Source organism: Mustela lutreola, chromosome 4 (assembly GCF_030435805.1).
Source record: "Mustela lutreola isolate mMusLut2 chromosome 4, mMusLut2.pri, whole genome shotgun sequence".
NCBI lineage: Eukaryota > Metazoa > Chordata > Mammalia > Carnivora > Mustelidae > Mustela > Mustela lutreola.
In genome coordinates this window covers 200,121,638-200,143,091 of record NC_081293.1, presented here as the reverse complement: position 1 = coordinate 200,143,091, position 21,454 = coordinate 200,121,638, and the positions used below count along the sequence as shown (strand labels likewise).

Genomic DNA, 21,454 nt, shown 5'->3' with positions numbered 1-21,454 from the left:
CCGCTGCACCTGCCAACTCCGCCGGGCCCCTGCCGTGGCTCGGCTGCCTCCTTGTCCACCAACACCCTCGTTTTTAACGTTTCAACAGTGACATTACCTTCTCTCTGAACTGCCACACAAGAACAATCCAAAAAGTGAACTCAGTACAGCAAAAGAGTCTGTTTTAGTCACGTCGGTGGCTGCTTCAAGAAACGCAGCGGACAACGGCATCTCTTCTTGATTCATCTGCCTCTGGAACTCACCGTGGCGGGCTGGCGTGGGCGGGCAGGGCCCAGAGCGATGGCGCTCAGAGCGCGCGCCCGGCGCCCCGCTCTCCACCCCGCAGAGGCGGGCCTGACCCCGGAGCTGAGCAGACCAAGTCCAGCGTGAGCCCCATCATCTTCCTGCACCAGATTTCAGGCTGTGTTCAAGAGCGACGGAGACACACCAACAAACACAGAGCCAGCCTGAAGGGGCTCCCACTGGCCCATCTGGGACAATCAAAACTCAAAACCGACAACAGGAACCGTTCATGGGATAAAGTGAGAATCGGCAAGCCCAGACCGCTGGGAATGCATGAGCCCTAAGTCCGCGAGCAAAGACGAAGCGATCAGAGTAAGCACACAGAGTGAGTGCTGACACCGTAAAAATATCGGGGCTGACTAAAAACAGTGAAAATCTGACAAGAAATGATACATTTCTGTAGTCTCCAAGTACCTTCCCACCTTCCCATAAATCCCGTACCGATCACAGAGAGGGGGACCTCAGCCCTACGGACAGAGACTTGCAAACACCTCCTCGCTCAAGTGATCCAAGTTACCAACACTGGACAAACGTGTCAGGAGCCTCCCGACAGGACCCACCGTGGACACAACGTCCTTCTACGGGGCTCCTGCCCAAAGCACATCACCTGAAACAGCACCGGAAAAAGTAAGACAAACCCAAATTCAAGGACATCTGACAAGATCATCGGCCTCCCCTCTTTAAAAAAGTCAAGGGCAAAACACACAAAGGCCAAGCTGCTACCCCAAAGTCATGGGGACCATATACAGTACATGCCCTTGAGCCGGGCTGGGACTGTGGCTCTGCACTGGGAGAGCCATGCCGGGGACGAGCTGCGCTGTGTCGATGCTGCATCTCCCGAGTTCTGAGGAGCGTTCCTGCGCATGTGCACAAGGAGAGCTCGCTGCGGAGGAGATGCGGCGAGGCTGCGACGGACTTCCGGGCAGTGACAGAGCTGCGCCGAGTGTGGGGCGGGCAGAGGGATCAGTGGCCATGCAACCGGGCAAAACAAAGTGGGGGGGGGGGGCAGGAGGTCCTTATCCTGTTTTTGCAACTTCTCTTCGACCGAAATTACATCAAAATAAAACGTCCTCCACCAAACACAGAGCAATCAGGTATGTGCGTGTTCCCTCTTCTACCACATCCTAAACAAAGTCTGAGAAGAACCTGGGAGCGGGGGAGGGCAGGAACTACGGATGCATCCGACCCCCGAGCAAGCGCACACGCACAGATACGCTGGGACCTTCTGCAAGCAGCACTTGACAGCCTTTTAAAAATAAAATACAAGAGGATCGCAACTGGACAGCTGGCTTTCCTGCTGAGGCATTCTGGCTTCTCCCATTTCTCGGTGTGGCCGGCAGAACAAAGGACTGTTTACTGAATTTGCTGCCAAATTCTTAAAATTTTTATTACCTCCATTAGAATAAAGCCGCTGAATTCAGAGTTTGCATTCGTCTTCTTCAAGAGCTCCAGAAACTGCTGCTCTAAGCCATTGCTCCTCCCTGGGGCGGCCTCCGAGAGCAGCTCCTCGCACCTGCCCCTGCCTGGGACCCTCCCAGCCAGCCTGGGGGAGCACGCCGCAGTTTCCAGAGGTCACCGGGGCCCACAGGGGCCACGAATGAAGGTTCCCTGAAGCCACGATCCAACGCGCCCTAGCCCAGACCCAGAGCCGCCGTCCTGGCGCAAGTCCTCCATGCAGGAGGCTCCTCCCTGAGGCGTGCTCACCAAGGATGGGTGGGTGGCGACAGTGCGTTCACCCTGAGTGAACACTTCCTATTTTCATGTTTTTACTTGAGTAGTTTTCCTGGATTACGTATTGGTTATAAACAAAACTATGTAAAAAGATTGTTCTTTTGGTTTCTGAAAATTAAATACTTTAAGTATCTTTCTGAGACCTGAGCAGGCCAATTTTTCCACATATGACATAATAAAGAACCATCCCATCAAATACAGCTCTTTAGGTAGACTACTTATGTAAGAGTAACCCTCGGGAAGGTGTATGAAATTCTGGAACATTCAACAATATCCAACACTTCACAAACCACCACTCTACACACACTCACTCCTTTGGTAATCTTACCTAGGGAAGCCAGACCCCAAACTCTGAGCGGGAAAACTAAAATCCACATGTATGTTGATGAGTCTCCCAACACAGGTCTCTTTAAACAGCAAATTCCCCTAGTTTTCACCACAGTGTTTTCTATACAAAATGTGACCTCATTTGACTTACATAGAAGCGCTCGCAGGTTGGTTCAGAGCACACGGCAAGTTCCAGCCGCACAGAGCCCGGCTACCCCGTCCCTCGCTCCACCGGGCCAGAGGACCCCCATGTTCAAGTTCTAGAACAGGAATGATGGAGACCCGGCCACACTCCAGTCCTGTAGCCACACCGCTGCTGCTATGCACCCATCACGACACTTTCCTCCACCTTCGGAAACCTCAACACTCTCCAGGCGGTCGCTACCACCTGGGGATGGCCAGAAAAGTGGAAGCTCATCACACCCGCATGGGAGAAGCCCCGGCCTAAACTTGTCTCAATCAACGCTGCTACGAACTCCCTGGGAACAGCAGGGTATCAACCCTGACCAAGAGTTAGGGAACGCCTCGGAACAAGGCAGCAGGCAAACCACCGTTACAAATACAAATCCCGAGAACCTTAGCCCCGGCCACCAGCAGCTGCGTGGGCCCGAGCTACTCACACGAGGTCTCCAGGACGAATGTCCTCCCCCGTCCGGCGGGCACGCAGGCCGCCCCGTGCACGCGCTCGGCAGCACCACTGTGCGGCATGAGCCGCGACCGCGTCGGAGAAGCGAGCAGCAAGCACACGTGCGCGGGGCGCCTTCCCGCACGCCGGACGCGCCTTCGCGCACTCCCGCGGCCACTTCACAACCCAGACACTGGGGTTCAGAGAAAGGAAGGGACACGCGCCCACCCAGACGCGGGTCCTCCTCACGGACAGCCACTCCGCTCCCACCGCGTCGCGCCACCGCAGACGGAGGGACCGAAGCGCTCTGTCTGGGCGAGGGAGCGCCTCCACCGCTACCTTTCGTGAAAGGGCATCATCTCACAAGGACCAGTGACCAAGGAGATGCCAATAGAGAGCCCCGGTGAGGGCAAAGAACCACTCTTCGGGCTTTACCACGCCACTCGTTGCCGTGACTGCGAGAACTTATACCCACAAAGAATTTTTATTAAATTCTTTTTGAAAACGCTTCCTATACCCGGGATGCATTAGCCGTAACAGAGAGAAACAATATAAAAGGACGAGAAATTCTCTTGAGATTAGGGTGAATTAAAATCACTTTAAAAATAAAATAATAAGGGATGCCTGGGTGGCTCAGTTGGTTAAGCAGCTGCCTTCGGCTCAGGTCATGATCCCAGCGTCCTGGGATCGAGTCCCGCATCGGGCTCCTTGCTCGGCGGGGAGCCTGCTTCTCCCTCTGCCTCTGCCTGCCATTCTGTCTGCCTGTGCTCGCTCTCTCCCCCCCTCTCTCTCTGATAAATAAATAAAATCTTAAAAAATAAAATAAAAATAAAAATAAATAAAATAATAAAACGACTAAAAAACAACTACTGTTTTAAGACTCGGCTCTTTCACATTTTAAAAAACCCAATTTAATAAAACCCCAAGATCATCTGATTATAAATAATGAAATACGGAAAAGAACAAAAGAGAACTCTGTACTGATTCACAATCGCCTCACAGGCACACCTGGAGAATCCAAATTAAGTTTTAAGGCATTTCCAATTTGTACATCAGAATAAGAGTTCGGAGACATTTCTGCTTTGCTAAGCATCCGATGGACACCTAGCTGAACTGAGATCTCCCCCGGGCCACCTTCTAGCAGGACACTACGCCCTGCCGTCGCCCCATGTCCTCTCTAGAGACCAAGCAATGAACTAGAGGAGGCCACGACGGACGGCAAGGATAATGGAACTGCATCTATTTGCGGCCAGTTTAGGTCAGTGAAAAGCAAAGGAAATAAACGGACCCTCTCTACAGAAAACCTTATAAGGACAATATCCTGCGCCTCTGCACTAACGGGATGTAGAGAAGTCCAGGCCTCACGACAGGAACACGAACAGACGGAGAGATGCTTTTATTCCGTAAGTAATTATAAACCTGAAACGCATAAATACTGCTCTGCACAGGTGTGATGTGCTAAGCCTGCCAAAGCTTACCAGGGTGCCGGCTGAGCCCCAGGCATAACAGCGTGGCCTGCGGAGCAAAGAGGGAGGCCCGCAGGGGCGGAGACAAGAGTCAGGAGAAACGGGAGCTGACCCAGCACCTAACGAAATGAAATGGTTTCCTTTTTGCATCACCTGCACAGTTACGAACATGTTCTCTTAAGAATAGTTCTACCCACACAAAAGGACCCAAGGCCTCTTGGGAAATACCATTTTTTTCTGGTTCAGAGACAGACACACAGAGATACTGATCCCCCAATAAGTTGAAGGTTGCCAACACGCCACTGCAGGACTTGCTGGAATAAATCCTAAGACATAGAACATGTTGGTTAGATGACTTAACAATTACAAAGAGATAAAAAGTTATTCCAAATTTTGTCACGTAGCTATTTTCGCACAGCAGGTCCTCTGTTGTCCCTCTGGGTACTGTATAATTAGACAACAGGATTCTGGAATACAGTCTTACAAAATATACACTTTTCCCCCACTGGAGAAAAAAACAAAAATTTAAGTAGATAAATTAAAGGAGAAGTGTTCATTAGTGTGAAAGCTGCTCTCAGAGCACAGCAGACCCCGGACCTCCCAGCCCACGAGAGACCCTCACTTCACACGAGCCACACTGCACACAACACCAACAATGAATGTCACGGGAAAAGGCCTCCTCCCAACGGTCGCCCCGTGGCCCCAAGTCTCCTCCTCCTAAGTTTTTAACTCAAGCAAAAAAATGAGACACTGACAAAGTCTGCCTAAAATAAGGTCAAAACAGAAGACCACAGATACCGTGAAACGGCTTCCTGCTTAGGTCTTGCCTGAAGAAAACAACATCATACGATGATTCAACAAGCTGACGTGATAGAGGCCATCTGCTTATCCACCCTCTGAATCACAATGAACGGCGGTGAGAAAAGCCGATCTGAAGAAACAGCACAGGGTCTGTTGAAGATGAATTTCCAGATCATACCACTCTACCAAAATTTTTCTCACAGCACGTGAAATGCTCGCACTTTCAGTCTACGGACCTAGAAATAAAAGGTAAAACTGAACTCCTTAAACGAGGAGCGACGAACTGTCCCTCGGGTGTCGCTGGCCCACTCCGAGGGCACAGCACAGATGGCACGCAAGGGGCAGCACCGTCCGGACACAGACCGCAGGGCGCCCCACCGTCGACACAGGACAAACAAGTCCCCTCCCGCGAGCGGGTCAAGAGCACGTGGCACGGTGAGGATGGATGTGACAGAGCACCGTCTGACGGAGAACCTTCTGCAGCGCGATCTGTCTGCAGCAACTGTGTCTATTCTGAGTGCAGAGCTCATCCGAATCGCGATGGCTGTGCCTCACTGAGAATGATCTAGAAGGGGCACCGCCCAAAAGGAAAGGAAGGCAGGCAGGAGGCGCGCTCTCCTCCTGCACGCATGTGCTAAGACTGCACAGGACATTTGACTGCGGATTCAGTTCATCCTTCTGAGATTAGCTTGAGAAGAGAAGACGGGACCCGCCTCTGAAACGCCAACCGCTTAAAAGCAGCCGCGCAACGCGCGCTTGCCCCCGGGGTGCTCCCTGGACCTACAGCTGCATGCAACAGATTGCTTTTGTGGTAAAGGAAATTTTATTTTTAAAACAAACCTGATGGTTCTATCCCAAATTATCTACAAAAATAGGCTAAAAGTGAGAAACACCTAATTTGGGGACTGTCCCACTGGTCTTTCAGGAAAACTCAAGACAGAGTCTGAAAGACCACGGGTCTCGGCCGGAAGGAGAACCTCAACGGCGACTCTCGTCACCGCGTGCGAGCACGGAGCGGCTGGCCCGCGGGGCGGGAGCAGAGGCAGCTCTGACTTCCCTTTCTTCGAAACCCTTCTCTGGGAATTAGGACACTCTGAGGGAAGCACAGATTCCAAGAGGCACCAGTTACCTCGTCAACTTACCCCGCCTGACAACTTAATCACCCTGACCTTGGAGCTGACGTGCGGCCCATCTCCGCCGCCGCTGTTTGCCCGGTGCATGACAGTCCTTTTCGCGCCGGGCTTGGCGTCCGGGGGCCGGCCCTGCAGGGACGCCACTCGAGCGGTCTGTGAGGGGGGTGGCGGCCCCTCCCCGTCCGCAGGTTTGACCTGCAGGACTCTGTGCTGAGCTGGACTCTGAGGTACGGTTCTGGCCTGTCTCAAGTGTTTCAACGGTTTCGTCAGTTGTCCTTCATACTGCATGTTAGCACCAGATGGCACAAAACTGGATGTTTTGGGCTGAACATGTGAAACAGTGACATCCTGGTTTTTCACGAGAAGTCTGTTTTTCACATTTTGTCTGACCTGTGCACCTGGGAAGGGTAACAGTGGGCTCCCGTTGGTGGGCGACGGGGCGGCGGCGGGCTGCTCCTGCTCGGCCGCGGCCGGCGGGGGCAGGTGGAGCTGCTGCTGCTGGGCCAGCCTCTCGAGCAGCTCCTTCTTCCTCGCGCCCGCCTGCTGCTGCCGACGCAGCTCCTTCTGCTTGAGGATCTCTTCTCGGAGGCGCTTCTGTTCTTCTATCTTCAAGCGATACAGCCTCGTTTCTTCGTCTTCGTCAGGGAACTGCAAGAGAGCACACATCTGCTTTACTGCGGAGCGGGAGGCGAAGCCGGCTAAGCCTGGCCGGCGCAGCAGCCCCAGAAAGCGTGCTTTCCAAAAACGCTCCGCTAGGGATCGGAAAGAAGCCATTCAAAATCTGCTTACAGACTTTAAGGATAACTCCTTCCTCTGGGGAGGGAAAAACGATCACACGCAGCTCAAGCTAATTTGGAAAATCTTATCAGAATATTAGAAACTATTGAAATAATGTAAATTTCCATCATTTACAAGTTTGAAACCAATTAAACCATTCATTTAAGATATCAAAATATGTTCCGAATGGAAACGGCAACAGTAGGGAGACCGCGCTGCCACAGAGGTTTTATCTGGCTCTTCTCTGACGAACCAACAAAAGGTGGGTGTAAATGACCTGAAAGGGCCTGATTAGAACTATTGATTTTTCGTACAGAATTTTCAGCCTGATCTCAAACTCATTTGTCACAGAATAATTGGTTATAATGAACAGCACAAGTCAATCTCTCTGACCTTGAACTCATGCACTCCCCACAGAATCAAAATGCTGCCAATTGCAGTATTGGAATATTAATGGTATGTAAGGAATGCCTTTTACATGCCAGCCCCAAACTATTCTGAAAGTCCACCCAAAAAAAATCTTTGAGAAAGTTCAAGAACTTTCATAAAAAGCACCCCATGAGGAAAGTTTATTAAAGGATAAGCATCTGTTAAGAATTACAGTAATTTTCTCAAAAAAAAAAAAAAAAAAAAAAAAAAAAACAGATCGCAGATGCCCTCATCCAAAGATCCTTTACAAAAGAACTTAATAGGATCTGATCTCACTATAATTCAGTCAGGAAGAAATAAACCTTAAGAATCAGGAATTAAGACCAAAAGGCAGCTGAGGAGTCCATGGGTGCTCCCAGAACCCACACAAATGGCCAACAGGACAGAGTCAGGCCTCATGAGGACTGGCCTGGCATTTCAGAAGCCACCCCAACCAACTTGGTTATCAACTTTCAAAGTCTAGGATAGATCTGAAATAGCAAATCTATGGTAGATGAAGGCTCAGGGGGGCACCTAGAGAAAGACAACGCTTGTTAAGGGAAGACGGACAGACAGGAGGACATGGGCAACAGCTCAAAGGCGCAGGCGCCGCGGTTTTCAGGAAGAGGCTGACTGCCAGGGGAGGCAGCAGGTCCGGAGCACCTGCTGTTCGGGCACAGAAGTAATTCACGTTCACCAAGCAAGCTCCCCAAGCAATCAAGAAAGCATTAATACACGTTCAAGTACATATGAATACACTTGTACACAGCTCTGTCAACCACATTTACCCAAGCCCAACAAATACAAGACGTCTCACAAAGTAAAATGGGGTCACTCCTGGTCCCAGCGCATGCACCCACACACAGAATGACAAGCAAATACATGAAGACATCCAGCTTACACGACGGCTGCCTGCGAGTCCCACTTCATCCACAGAGCACCTGCTGGGTGCCACGGAGGGCTTCCCCAAACCAGCCGGGGAGAGAGCAGCCCCAGTGGCCCGCGGTGTGCCTAAAGCTCACACCGCCGCTACCAGAAAATTCAAGGGTCCCGTGACTTCATCTTATACACACGGGGGCGAGCCAAATCAGGTTATACATACAAGGGGCAAGCTATCAGGACTGTGAGCAGGATAAAATTTTTAGCTAAAATTTCTTTTTATAAACTACCCTAAACCACTTTGTAAATCTACCTAATTTTTTCATATATTGACTTTAAAACCAAAAAACTCACCCCTTCTTTTAATATGATCTTACTTGTTAACACTGTATCTTGACTTTGTATTTACTTCCTCATGTGGTAATGCTACATGACCGCTGCTCCAAGCACTCACTAGGGAAGCCGGGGCGCCTGAGTGGTGTGGTCCGTCAAACACTCCATCTTGATTTTGGCTCAGGTTGCGGTAACAGGACCAGTGAGATGGAGCCCTCCGTCGGGCTCCACAGTTGGCGAGGAGCCTGCTTGGGATTCTCTCTCCTACTCCCTCCACCCTTCCCTCCCACCAGCTCACTCTCTAAAAAAATAAATGAATAAATCCTAAAAAAAAAAAAGTTTATTAGTAAAATCTGACCCCACCTCCAAATTTCAATGGGAAGGTAACTGATTAAGAGAACATGACTTAGGGACTTCTGGGTGGCTCAGTAGGTAAAGCATCTGCCTTCAGCTCAGGTCGTGATCCCAAGATCCTGGGATAGAGCCCCACATTGGGGAGCCTGTTTCCTCCTCTCCCTCTGCCTGCTCTGCTGCTGCCCCTGCCTGTGCCTGCGCTCTGACAAATAAATAAAATCTTTAAAAAAAAAAAAAAAAAGAAAAAGAAAAAAGAAAGCGTGACTTATTTCATGCCTATATTACCTCATGAAGTTCTTCACACTGCTGTTTTCATTATATTAATAAATGCTACGAACTCACTGTATACCTTCTACGTACCTTTAAAAAACACTGGTGTAACTTCCACATACTCATCTCTTCCCACACCCCAGACACAAAGGCCACCGCTGTGAACGGCGGCCCCCTCCCAGGGTGCGTTACTAACCCAGGGACAGCAGACTCCTGTGCTGGGCTCGGAGCTTTGCCGCACAGATCTGCTCCAGTGCGGCATCTGTATCTCTAGGGGAACAGCCAGGACTGAACCCCCTCGCATGGAACCATCAGGCAAACAGATCCAACAACCTGCTACCCACCCCTGGAGGTACCAGGCTCTGCAGCACCAGCTACAACCAGACAAACACACAAACGCTAACATCATAAACCTACGAGGATGAGTGCGTCTCACACGGACATGGCTGCTGGGTTCACTGAAGGATCCGGCTGGAAAAAAGTGACAGTTTTATGAAAAACCTGCTGGACAAGAGGACACTGAGAGGAACGAGCTGATGATAAGGCTTTTCCATTTGAGATCAAAGATTTTGTAATGAAAATGCTCTTACCTCTGGTTCTGCTTTTGCCTCCTCTTTGGGCTGAACCGCAGGGCTGACTGGCTTGACTTTGGCTTCGGTCTTGCCCTGTGCACTCCTGGGCCCACCCCCCGGCCTCGTGGGTGGTGATGTGCTGGCGACAGGCTTCCCGGGAGCCGCGGGCGTGGAGGAGCAGCGGCTGCCGCTCATCTCCATGACGTGCGCCGGTGCGATGGGCAGCTCCCGCAGATTACTGTTCCTTGGGGCAGCCGGCTGCAGCTGCTGCAGGGGCCGTTTGGACACATTCTGAGAAGTTGTGTTCTAGCATGAGAAGACAGAAACGGAAACCTCAACTGCGTACTTGCGAGAAGGAACGTAAAAAGGTACATTCTTAGATAAAAATATGACAAGAATCCTGCTAATTACTACAGGACTTCTCCTTCTGGGGCACTGATAACTTTCCCATGTGAACACCTTCTTTCATGCACAGTTGTTCCTGCTCTGTGGGGCAGCACACGCTACTGCTGAGGGTCAGGCCTGGTCAAGCTTACCCTACCTGCCTACGGACAGGCTCCTTTTGAATGGAAATTACCACCACGGGACTGCAGTTGCTGCCTGAGGACGGGGACTGACATTTTTAACAAAACAGATCGGGCCAACAAAGGGCGATGGGCACCGCTTTTACGGGGCCCCTACATTTCGGGTGGAACAGTAACAGAACAAGCAGTCCGTCAAGATCCTACGAAAACCACACCCTGCCAGGGAAACACGCTCAGAAGTTTCACCCGAGAGGAAATTCTTCGCCCTACTCCTCCCCCAGATTCTTAACAGAGAGCCAACAGCTGGAGGGGCGCACAGGTCGTGGGGACGGCTCGGGGAGGACGGAGCTCCGACGGCACCAGGTCGGGGCCCAAGGGCACCAGGCAGGGGTGTATCTGTTACGCTGCTGTAGCAGAACGAAGCCTCTGTTACAACGCAGCTCTCCCCCAGTCCTTCCTCATTTCTTACATCATGTTAGTCTCAATGCTACTTTAGCAAAGAAAGAAAGGCTAGTGAGCATGAGAAAACTGAAATTACAAGTAGCTAAGTGACACACTTAAAGCTGCAGCTCAAGGGCAGAGTACTTAAAGGAAAAACTAATTACCTCCCCTGGCCCAACGCTTTAACCATCAGCCTCTTTATGGAGTTACTTAATGGAAAACAAGACAACAGCAAAGACTACTGTCTTGTGTTTGTGGAGCAACACACATTTCCTAGTTTCCTTCCGTGCAAGACAAGTCACACACCAGCTGATGGCCCCCAGCCTGCACCCGCATAGCTAAACGCACTGTTCATCTCCCACCGTTAAATACAGCCTCATGAAGGCAGGAAACTGGCCCCTGTGTTCACGGGTACTTCCCCGGGAACTCGAACGGTGCCTAGCAACAGAGACTGATCAGACAATTCTTCCTGAACTCATTTATTTATTTATTCAGAGCCCAAGAAGACAGAGACAATCCAGCCATCAAAAAGCAGGCTCCTGGCAAAGGCAGAGTGCCCACCACCACAAGCATTTGCTAAAATTATGTGTCTACGAATGATACCACCGATCACTATGAAAATATCTAGATACCCAGAAGTAAGAGGAGGAGGTACAGAACATCAGTGCAGTCTTTCTGGCACAAACGGGACTTCCTTAATTTGTGTAGTCCTAAGAAAATCCGTTTCCTAAGGAAGCAGTTTTTTTAAACATACACTCACTTTACAGAAACGTACTGTACGTGTTTCAATAATTAAATCGGAACTGGAGAATGTTCCAGCTCCCAAGTACCGCCCCTCCTCACCCGGGGCAGACACTCACATGCCGCAGGCCCTGGCGCTGGGGGCACTGCATCCGGCCGCTGCTGGGCGGAGGCTGCGCCGTCTGGACGTGAGGCCTGAACTGGGGTTGCGCCATGGGCATGAGCGGCGGCGGCGGGACGGAGAGGTGGTGCTGGTGCTGGTGCGGCGGCTGCGGGGGCGGCTGGTGCTGCGGGGGCGGCTGGAGCGGCGGCTGGTGCTGCGGCTGGAGCGGGGGCTGCTGCGGGGGCTGGGGCTGCGGCTGGTGCGGCGGGGGCAGTGGGGGGTGCAGGGGCCCCTTCCCGGCCGGAAGAGAGAGACAGGACAGTTTGCAAAGGTACACACTGGTGATGTTCCAATGCGCAAAAAAACCCCAGCAGCAGAAACTTGAAGTGGCACTAAAATTTCATTCTAGAATTTGTGGACAGAGGTTTAAAAGGACCTGCCAAAAGCTAAGCTTATACATTTTATATTTGCCCTGAGTCCTCTCAGCCCCAAAACTCCAGGAGTCTGCTCTCAGGAAACCACCACGGCTGCAAGCACACAGCGCTGCGGACGCAGACGGCAGAGTTTCTGACATTAGACTACTGGAAGCGACGGACGTGTGCCGAGAGCAGCGGCCACGGCCTGTAAACCCGGGCAGCACTTTCTGAAGGCGGCGGCGAGAGGGACTCACGAGCAGGGGAGCCTGCTGCCGCGCCAACCAGGCAGGGTGACGAGGCTGCACCACACCCCCGGGGACCACCAGCACCCGAATGCTGGTGGTGACCGTTCCCAGACCCTGGGATTTCTCACTTCCCTTTTTAAATACTCAAACATTGATACAACGGGGATGTACTCATAGTTTTTAATTTTAAAAAAATGAAGAAACATTTTACCCTACTTTAACACTGAATTTTTTTTTTTTTTTTAATTTCGATAGTCTGCATGTTTTCAAATAGTTGATTCAAGGATACCGTGATTCTGTATCTCACTAGTAGGGCTAAATCTGAGCAGAGTCATACAAGGCAAGAAGGAGCTCATGGAAGCTCCAGGCCCCCGTGCAACACCGCCTGCAGAAGGGGGCACGCAAATCTTCCCAACCACAGGGGAATAGCGACTCCGAGCTTCCCTCCACGCAAAGAATCTTTCTGCCACATTTTGCAGGAACATAATTTGACAAAAAACTTTCTTTCCACTGATGAACCTTTCCAGAATCTTGCAATGAGGAGCAAAGGTAGTATCAAAACATGCCCTCACTTTATTAGCTGTACCACCTTTTTAAAAAAAATCAAATACTGAATTTTTTCATTTCTCCTACGATTAGGGAGAAAAATATTATTGTCAAGAAAGTTGCCTTCAATAAGTAGCATGTTTAAGACTAAACCCTTATCCTCTACATAACCTCCACACACTAGCAGACTCGGACGGCACAGGAACGTCACCTTCTGAGACACAAAGACCCAAAGCTCTGGTGCTCCCCCCTCCACACAGCCTGATGCGTACCTGCAGGTTAGGCTGTGCGTGGGTGGGCAGGAATGGCTGTCCCGGGCCGGGCAGGAAGGGCTGCCGAGGAGGGATGAAGGGCCGCGTGGCCGCTGAGCCCGGCTGGCTGAAGTGAAGGATCCCCACGGGACCTGGCGGCTGGAGGGCTGGCCGAACGGGCCTCTCTCTGGGGAACACGGGCTGCTGTCCCTGCTGACTAAACGCTGGTCCAGGCTGAGTGAATGGTAATGGGCTAGGGGTGGGCACTGGGTGAGTGCTGCTAAGAAGTGTGGGGGGCGGCGGTGGCGGCGGGGGGCTTCGCTGTTCCAGAAAGAGATGACTCGGGAACCTTGGTTCACCTGAAACTGAACAGTGGTGCAACATTACCCTCGGCTCACACACAACATGCCCATCACCCAACAGCACTTTTTTTTTTTTTTTTTTTAAAGATTTTATTTATTTGCCAGAGAGAGATCACAAGTAGGCAAAGAGGCAGGAGGCGAGGGGGGGGGCAGGCTCCCCGCTGGGCAGAGAGCCCGATGCGGGGCTCGATCCCAGGACCCTGGGATCATGACCTGAGCCGAAGGCAGAGGCTTTTAACCCACTGAGCCACCCAGGCACCCCCAACAGCAGTCTTATGTGCCATCTTACTGGGAACAAAAATGACAAGTGGTGGGCAGGATGCGAAGTCTACACTTTACAACTCATTTCTAGATTGCTTCATCGATCCTTTCCTACAGAGGACCGCCTCCTTGGCAGGAGATTCTCATACTGCAGATACCAACAATGTCCAATGTTAGCATCTGAAGTGGCAAGGAGGTGCTCTGGTGCAAAATGTGACACTCTTCACAAGAACCTCCTACTGGAAGCTCAACTGTCTGCAACATGGATGTACTCGGGCGCATCACCCAAGAGAACTCTGTTCTGTGAGCCCACTCGGTCCGTTACCTCCTAAGAAGAAAGGGTCTCGCTCCTGCGGCGGGGGCGGGGCCCTCCACTGGTCCTGGAGAGGAAGTCGGGGAGGCTGGCTGAAATTGCTGGGAACGGGCCCAGGTGTGTGCTGCGGGAACTCTGGAGGCCCCTACAGAACAATGGGAAAACAAGATAAGAGGCAGGGAAATGGCCATTTCTAGAAATGGAGATACACGGGGTTTCAACCTGAAAACATCAAGCAACTGTGTCCCGTAGCTCCCACAAGGTCTTGCACAGTAAGTGATCCTACCATAAGGAAACAGGCAAACATCGAATGCAGCATCAAAACATGAATTCCATGTTCTGATATCACTACAGCAAAACAAGAAAATTATTTTTAAAAGCTTACCGAAATCCATGCAATTACTGACCCCTGACCCTTCCGGCCCATTCACCTAAAAAGCTGAAAGTCTACTTTCAGCATCCTCGGCGTTGATCTCCCCGAACGTGCTGTGATTTGCTACCTTCTGAAGACAACCATAAATCATGGAGCCTTTACTTCCAAAAAAGAAAAAGACACTGAACATGCAGCTTTACAGACACAGCAAGCTCTGCGGTAACAGGAAAACGTGAAACGTCTAAGAAACCACTCTGCTACAAAAGAAATGTCTCACAGTTGGATTCCACTGGATAAGACACTTTGAATTCTCACAGATTAACATTCTTCCACTAGAAGTCTATTTAGAGACAAGCTAAATTACTTCATTTTTCAGTTTGCCTTTTAAGTATTCGCGGAGATCTTTAAAAACACCACATTTGCATTTTCTCTTTTTTTTTTCCCAGTGAGGCATTTAAAGAAAGCTTCGCCATTTTTTTCCCACTTCTCCAAAAAGAATTCATTAATTATACAGATCATCAAAATAATTTTCATTTAAAAATATCTTCTTCTTTGAAACTCAGCCAGTATTTCAACTTTTAAAAATCACTGTCTTCTCATAAACTTGAAATGCTAAGTCTTTTTCTGTCATTTTATTACTGATACACTTAGCTGTCATCTCTAAATGTGCCGTCATCTTACACTGGTATGTTTTGCAAACTACACTGACCTCCCTCCCTTCTCTCTTTTTTTTTAAGTCTGTTTTCCCCGTGGCATTGTAAGAACGCCGCACAGTAAACGGAAGAGCACCCACGAAAAGCTCCAGAAAAGCCCGCTGGCTGCAACAGTGGCCCATCAGCAAGAGGACTGTCACCATTGGGAGAGCCCAAGGAACTGCCCTGGAGAACCCTAGGATCCAAGCCAACTCTCAGGAGCACTGGGTCTGTCCATGTTCTGAGAATCGGGCACAAGCTCAAAGATCGAGCCATAACACCCAGCCTAGTACTGAAACGACCTGTGGACCTGCCAGCGTGCGGGGCGCAGGGGCAGCAACGGTCCCCTGATGAGGGAGACTCGGGTAACGGCCTTGGTGAAGTGCTGGGTCTGGAACTGGGTGGGTCACCCGGATCCAGGCCGACTCTCGGGCTCCTCTGGCTGGTCTTGCAGCCCCAGCGAAGCTGACTCCAGAAGCCGGAGAACTCAGCCAGAGCCCAGGGCAGGGTCTGAACCAAGGCTACGGTCTCATTACCAGCAAACCACCGCAGGAGACACTTCTCTCCACTTCACACGGATGCTCGGCCTCTGCACTCAGGAGCCAATGCTCTGGACACACCCCCACCACCACTCCGTGACTAACGATGCAGTGATTTGTCCAGGATTTCAATAAACCACCTTGGTAAGGCCAACGTGAGCCCACTGAGAACGGATACTGTGGGAGCACCTACTTCAAGAGTAAGAACCAATGGGCATGGGGCCCCTGGGGCCACAAGTCCCCAGTACAATGGCCACCTTCGTCACCAGTGGCTTACGTACATACTCCATGCCAAGGTCTGTGCAGAGACCCCACCATCTGAGCTCAGGACTGGGCAGCACAGCAGGGGCACGAGTCCCATCTCACAGCCAAGGAAACAGAAACTCAGGACATTAAATAATTTTCCCATGGTGACCCCATTCTCTTTTCTTTTAAATTTCATTTATTTTATAATTACCATTTTTTAAGTAGGCTCCACACCCCAGCATGAAGCTCAGTGTGGGGCCTGAACTCACGACCCTGAGATCAAGACCTGAGCCCAGAGCAAGAGTTGGACGACTAACTGACTAAGCCACCCAGGCACCCCTTTTTTTTTTTTAAATCAGAGATTTCAACACGCAACAGGTTAAAAGCTCCCAAAGGGTTCATTTTACTCGTCACATGAAAATGAACCAGGGGAAGTTTCAACCCATATGATATTAATCTTAACAAAATTACTAAATTTGGGGATTTTAAAAACCAGATTTTCTCTTGACTTAGACGTGAAAATAACAGCCTACAGCCAACAGAACTGTGAATTCTGGAAACCATCACATCATACGCAAACTTCCTTGTTTCCTAACTCATCCTTCTCTTCGGAAATTTTTCACTCTAGGCACCATCTCTACCAAGAAGGGCTCCTCCTGCAAGTCCTCTGTACAGACACTCCACTTTCCCCGGCCCTGTTCCGCGCTCTCAGCAGCTCCCCGGCAGGCCAGCCCTGGACTCTGATATGAATGCTTGCTGCTAATTTTCACTCTATTGTTTACATCGGTCAGATTTTTCATTAAAAAGCAGGAACAGTATGCTAAACCGTAACCCGGGCTGCAAGCGCTGCACTACTGATTTGTTGGCAAGCTTTCATCCCGAACTTGACTCAGCCGACTTCAGGGCTCCTAACTCGTGCGCTGCATCTGTCACTTCTATGTTAAGGAGCCGACCAAAAAACACAGAGGGACACAGTGTCAGAAGAGAGGACAGACAGGATAAAACATACTTTCTGAGAAAGCAGGGGAGTCTCCTGGGGTTATTTCCACTCAACCCGCAAGTCCTGTGTCGTATCAAGACCTGGAAAGCGGCGGCGTTCATTTGAGAACTTGTTAAGCCCTTACAACCGTTTTACCCATTCCAACAGAGGGGAGAGCAAAGTGTAACTTCTACATTGTCCCGAACCACGCGCAGATCAGCACTGCTGTCTCCCGCCCCGGGCAAGCCCCACCTGCACTCCTTTGCGGTGAGCGTCCCGCAGCGGGACCCATTCTGTGCGGCGTCTCTCTGCGTCACCCACACCTCTGGTCGGAGGCCCGAGACCGTCCCAGGCAAGTGCTCCAGGGCCGGCACTCCTCCGCACAGCTGCACGGAAACCAGCGACCAGCAGTGCCTCCCACCTTCCGTCCCGGCTCTGTTCACAACTACAGGAAGCGGAAAAAGGCTCCCGACCTTTCTGGCTTGACTAAAAACTGGGACTTTCTTCATGATTTACTATGTGAAGGCCTGATACTTCCTGCTAGTTTTCTTGCCGGGCTCACATCATGCGGGGCTTACAGAAAACTGGAAAATACTCGGTTTCTTCTGAAATCTGTCGTAAGCGATAAATTGCACGACTGCGTTTTACTGCCGCACGCCCCTCCCCTGCCGATGGAGGCCCAGACAGGACTGGTCACGTGGCTGCGCCAACCGGGCTCTTCGCGGCCCTCACTGTCTCCTTCCATCCGAGAGTTAATTTCCAGTCCTCCAGAAGATAGGTTTTCTCATTATAGATAAGGCCAAATGTAACTGGAAAAGGAGACTGGCTCCCCTTCCACTGTAAGTAGAAAGTCTGCTAAGTTTTGATTTTGACTTTGCCACAGGTGGAGTCAGGCAATATATTCTCAACCCCCTTCATCTGTTTCTAAAAGGAAGCAGTTACTGAATTATGAGAATGAACTCAAAAAGAAACCAATGTGGTTAGTTTTCAATAAAAATTCCAAGCTGCCTAAGAACCAGGTACATTCCTGGGAGATTATTTTAAATATTCATAACTTCTAAAGACATTTTTTTGTATTAAACTGAAAATATATTGGGATCATAAATCTTGTCCCCTTTGGAATTATAATATTGTGATTTTCATCTCTTCCCAGATCTTCTTTCCTTTTACTAATTACCTACATGCTATCCGCGTTTAGACACAAGCATTCAAATGTCAGCAATATGGAACAAGGCCCCCCAAATCCTTTATCTTCATCAGTCACTAAGGCTAGAACCTGAGTCTTCCAGCCGGTCGGCTCTCCGAAAGGCTCTGGCTAGCAGCAGCTGAGTGGGCAGGGGGCAGCACCGGCCCTCCCATCACTTAGCAGAGCCCCGGCCATGCAGCCGAGCCTCTCCAAGCCTGTTTCCTCCTCTGTAAAAGGCAGGGATACCGATGGTACCTGTTTCTCATGGAGGAAATGAAAGAACACGTTCAAAGGACCTACGACAGTACCAGCAAATAACAGAAGTTGACAGCGCTTGCCATTATTGTCATCTGCACGTGACACACTTGTGCAGACGGCTTCCATGCTCTACCCTAACACAGAGCTGCTGACAAGCGACATGTCGCCTCCTGCACTGTGCGACAGACCAGCGAGACCCCCTTCCTGCATTCCCACTCTGAGTCACAGGAGGCGGCCTGCACGGGTGAGCCGTCAGCATCCTGGCGAATCCACTCCCACTGTTCGCTGCCCTTCAACGGACAGGACTGTGCAGGGTGAGACTATGGTCTGTCTTATTCACCAATGCACTTTCATGCTTGGCACAGGGCCTGGTACACAAACATTTACAGATATTTAACAAATGAAGAAACTGCCCATTTCTAACAGCAAGGAAATTCCAGCCCCACACTGGAATCTGAAACACTACAGCAGGTTAAACCCTGGCTGCCCACAAAGCACACAGACAGCAGGTGGCGGAGTGCCCCAGGAAGGACTTACGGGACACTGGGCCAGACCAACCAGACCCTGCACAGTGAGCCCCAGAGGCTCCTGGGCGGGGCAGACTTAAAACATACACAGTGCACCAGGACCAAAGAGAAGCCAACATCAACATGAAGCCAGTTCCCTGACTTAACTGTAGGGCAAAGGTCACCTTCCTACCGTGGCACTGAGATAATCAGAGGAAAAGTGAGATGAACGTGGCTTCTTCTCTGCTCTGCAACATCCCATTTTTAGAGAACAGAGAATGAAGCATGGAAATGGGACGGTCTGTGGGATATCCTTCCAACACTGCTGGTCAGAAGCACAGCCCGGGCTATAGACTGAACCTCAGAATCATACAGCATGGGACGCCTCGGGGGCTCAGTCAGTTAAGCGTCTGCCTTCAGCGGTGAAGACCCCGGGGTTCTGGGATGGAGCCCCATGTCAGGCTCTCTGCTCAGCGGGGACCCTGCTTCTCCCTCTCCCTCTATCCTCTGCCCCTGCTCTCCCTTTCTCAAATAAATAAATATAACATTGAGAAAAACAAAATACACCTGCAAAATGCAGGACACACCCATAAACCAGACCAAAAAACCAGAGTAAAATGAAAAATAAAAAAATAAAAAACCGGTGGTACTTGGCAATCATCGTGTAGCACACATACGATAACAAGGCATTTTTCAGAGTCAATCCTAAAAGTAAATACAGATCAACAAGTTAGAACTATACTCCTTCAGCCAGAGAATGCTTAAGGAAAAGTAAAACATGGTAGGAGCAAGTCTGCATAACAGCAAACCTGACCATACTACCCTAACAGCATGATAAACATATCCATAAATATAATATAAATATATAATAATAAAAAGCCACTTGTAAAATGTAAAAAAAAAAACATACAACAAAAAGTACACAATATTAAAATAAGTGCCCAAATCTGGATAGATCTTACAGCAATTTGTCCAAGTTCTACACAAGGACAGAAGTCACTAAGAAAAAGTGATAAATGTAATTACCTTAATGTTGCAGAACACTCATGAAACAGAAATCCGTACTCGTGAGGCCAGTTGGCTTTATATAAAAATTAGCTGATTCCCCGCCTCCCCCCGCCGTCACCAAGGACACAGACCCCTGATGCTCCCCACGTCTGTGCCCACGTCTTCTTCCTGAGCACCAGCCAGGATCCATTTCCCAGCCAGTCCTGCAAGGCGCCATGGCTGGCCGCGTGACCAAAGTCCAGCCGACAGCATGTGAGCAGAAGTGGCGCAGGCCGGTCCCAGACCTGGCCAGTTACAGGAACTCCCAGGAGTGAGCCTCGCCCTCTCCCCACCAGACTAGTGAACACAGAGGTCTGTGGGGGCCCAGAGGACACGGTGAGTGAGAAGAACGCTTTGCAGTACCGAGCCACTGCGGGCTAAGGGCTGGTGAGTCACTAAACTCCAGCTGATCCTGTGGTGCGGGGAGCCCGGGGCCATCGCCACGTCCCCTTTACGTGCAGGCGCCTCGGGCCCCAGCTGCTGCACATGCTGTCCCGGCCAATGCCTCAGATGTCCACGGCACCGGCCCCACAGTGGACAACTCCGAGGGAGGCTTTATGCGCCACAGGCTCCCCAACTTCCAACCAAGCTCCCAAAGATCAGGCCAGGGCCAGAGACGGACCTGGAACTACACAGCAGCCCAGTTCCAGCCCCTCCCCACCTGCATCCCCAGAGCCCTTGCCTAGTCCTGTCCCCCCAAATCCCCATCTTGAATCTGCTCCTACTGACCCAAGGCTGCGGCCCACCACTGCTGCTTGCCAGCTAACTCTGCGGGGGACTCCTCTGCCGTCTCCTTCCAGCCCTCGAATGCCCTGTAAGGTAGGGGTTTTGCTCAGAGAATCTTCGGAGCATTTCAGTATCTCTCACCCAGTACGTGGCTAGAAAGCGGAGGAGCCCAGACTCACTCCCGAGCCGCCCACCTCCAGAGGGCACACACTCACCGTGCCTGTTATGAACAGTTATTTCACGTTCCGTCGTCTGTCTCACTGTTTCACGATCACATATGTACAGGTCATCGTGTGACAGTACGTGAGGGCTGTAGAGTCACAAAAACCAATAAATACTAAATCAAGCCTACAGTCAGCCAGCCATGGAAATCCCTCCGCTGACCTGAACGGTGGAAGAAATTAGCAGTTCTTATCTGATCAGCCTATGACAAACTGATACAGGAGGCAGAACCCAAGATGTTATGTACAATTTAGAAAAAAGCGCTGACTAAAGTTGAGTAAACAAGCAAAGTTCTGGCTTGGTAGTTTGTCCAACAGAATTTGAACGGGAAGAGGGTTTTGCTAGCATCACCTTGAACCCAGAGGCAGCCACCAGCCGGCTATGACCCTCTGGGGCAGCCAGCGCCATGGAGGACGGACCGTGGCAGGTCCACCAGGCCCAGCCACACTGGCTCTGGGGGAGAGCCAGCTTTATGGGCACCTGCCTCAAATCCAACCAGAAAGAAACCGATTTCCAAGA

The 21,454-nt window shown here is 50.7% G+C and overlaps 1 protein-coding gene across 11 annotated transcripts in view; it reads right to left on the bottom strand.

Moving 5' to 3' along the window:
* Positions 1-21,454, bottom strand: part of RBM33 (RNA binding motif protein 33) — a 132,467-nt gene that overhangs the window by 27,588 nt on the left and 83,425 nt on the right. For 4 of the 11 annotated variants that reach the window (XM_059172356.1, XM_059172357.1, XM_059172366.1 and 1 more), the window contains exons 10-14: positions 14,174-14,306; positions 13,247-13,590; positions 11,784-12,059; positions 9,977-10,264; positions 6,375-7,013 (exon numbers count right to left, since the gene is read on the bottom strand). In XM_059172356.1, the coding sequence (XP_059028339.1) occupies positions 6,375-7,013; positions 9,977-10,264; positions 11,784-12,059; positions 13,247-13,590; positions 14,174-14,306 (1,680 nt within the window). The remainder of the gene's footprint in view (positions 1-6,374; positions 7,014-9,976; positions 10,265-11,783; positions 12,060-13,246; positions 13,591-14,173; positions 14,307-21,454) is intronic. The other 7 variants (XM_059172358.1, XM_059172359.1, XM_059172361.1 and 4 more) reach the window with 3 other exon arrangements.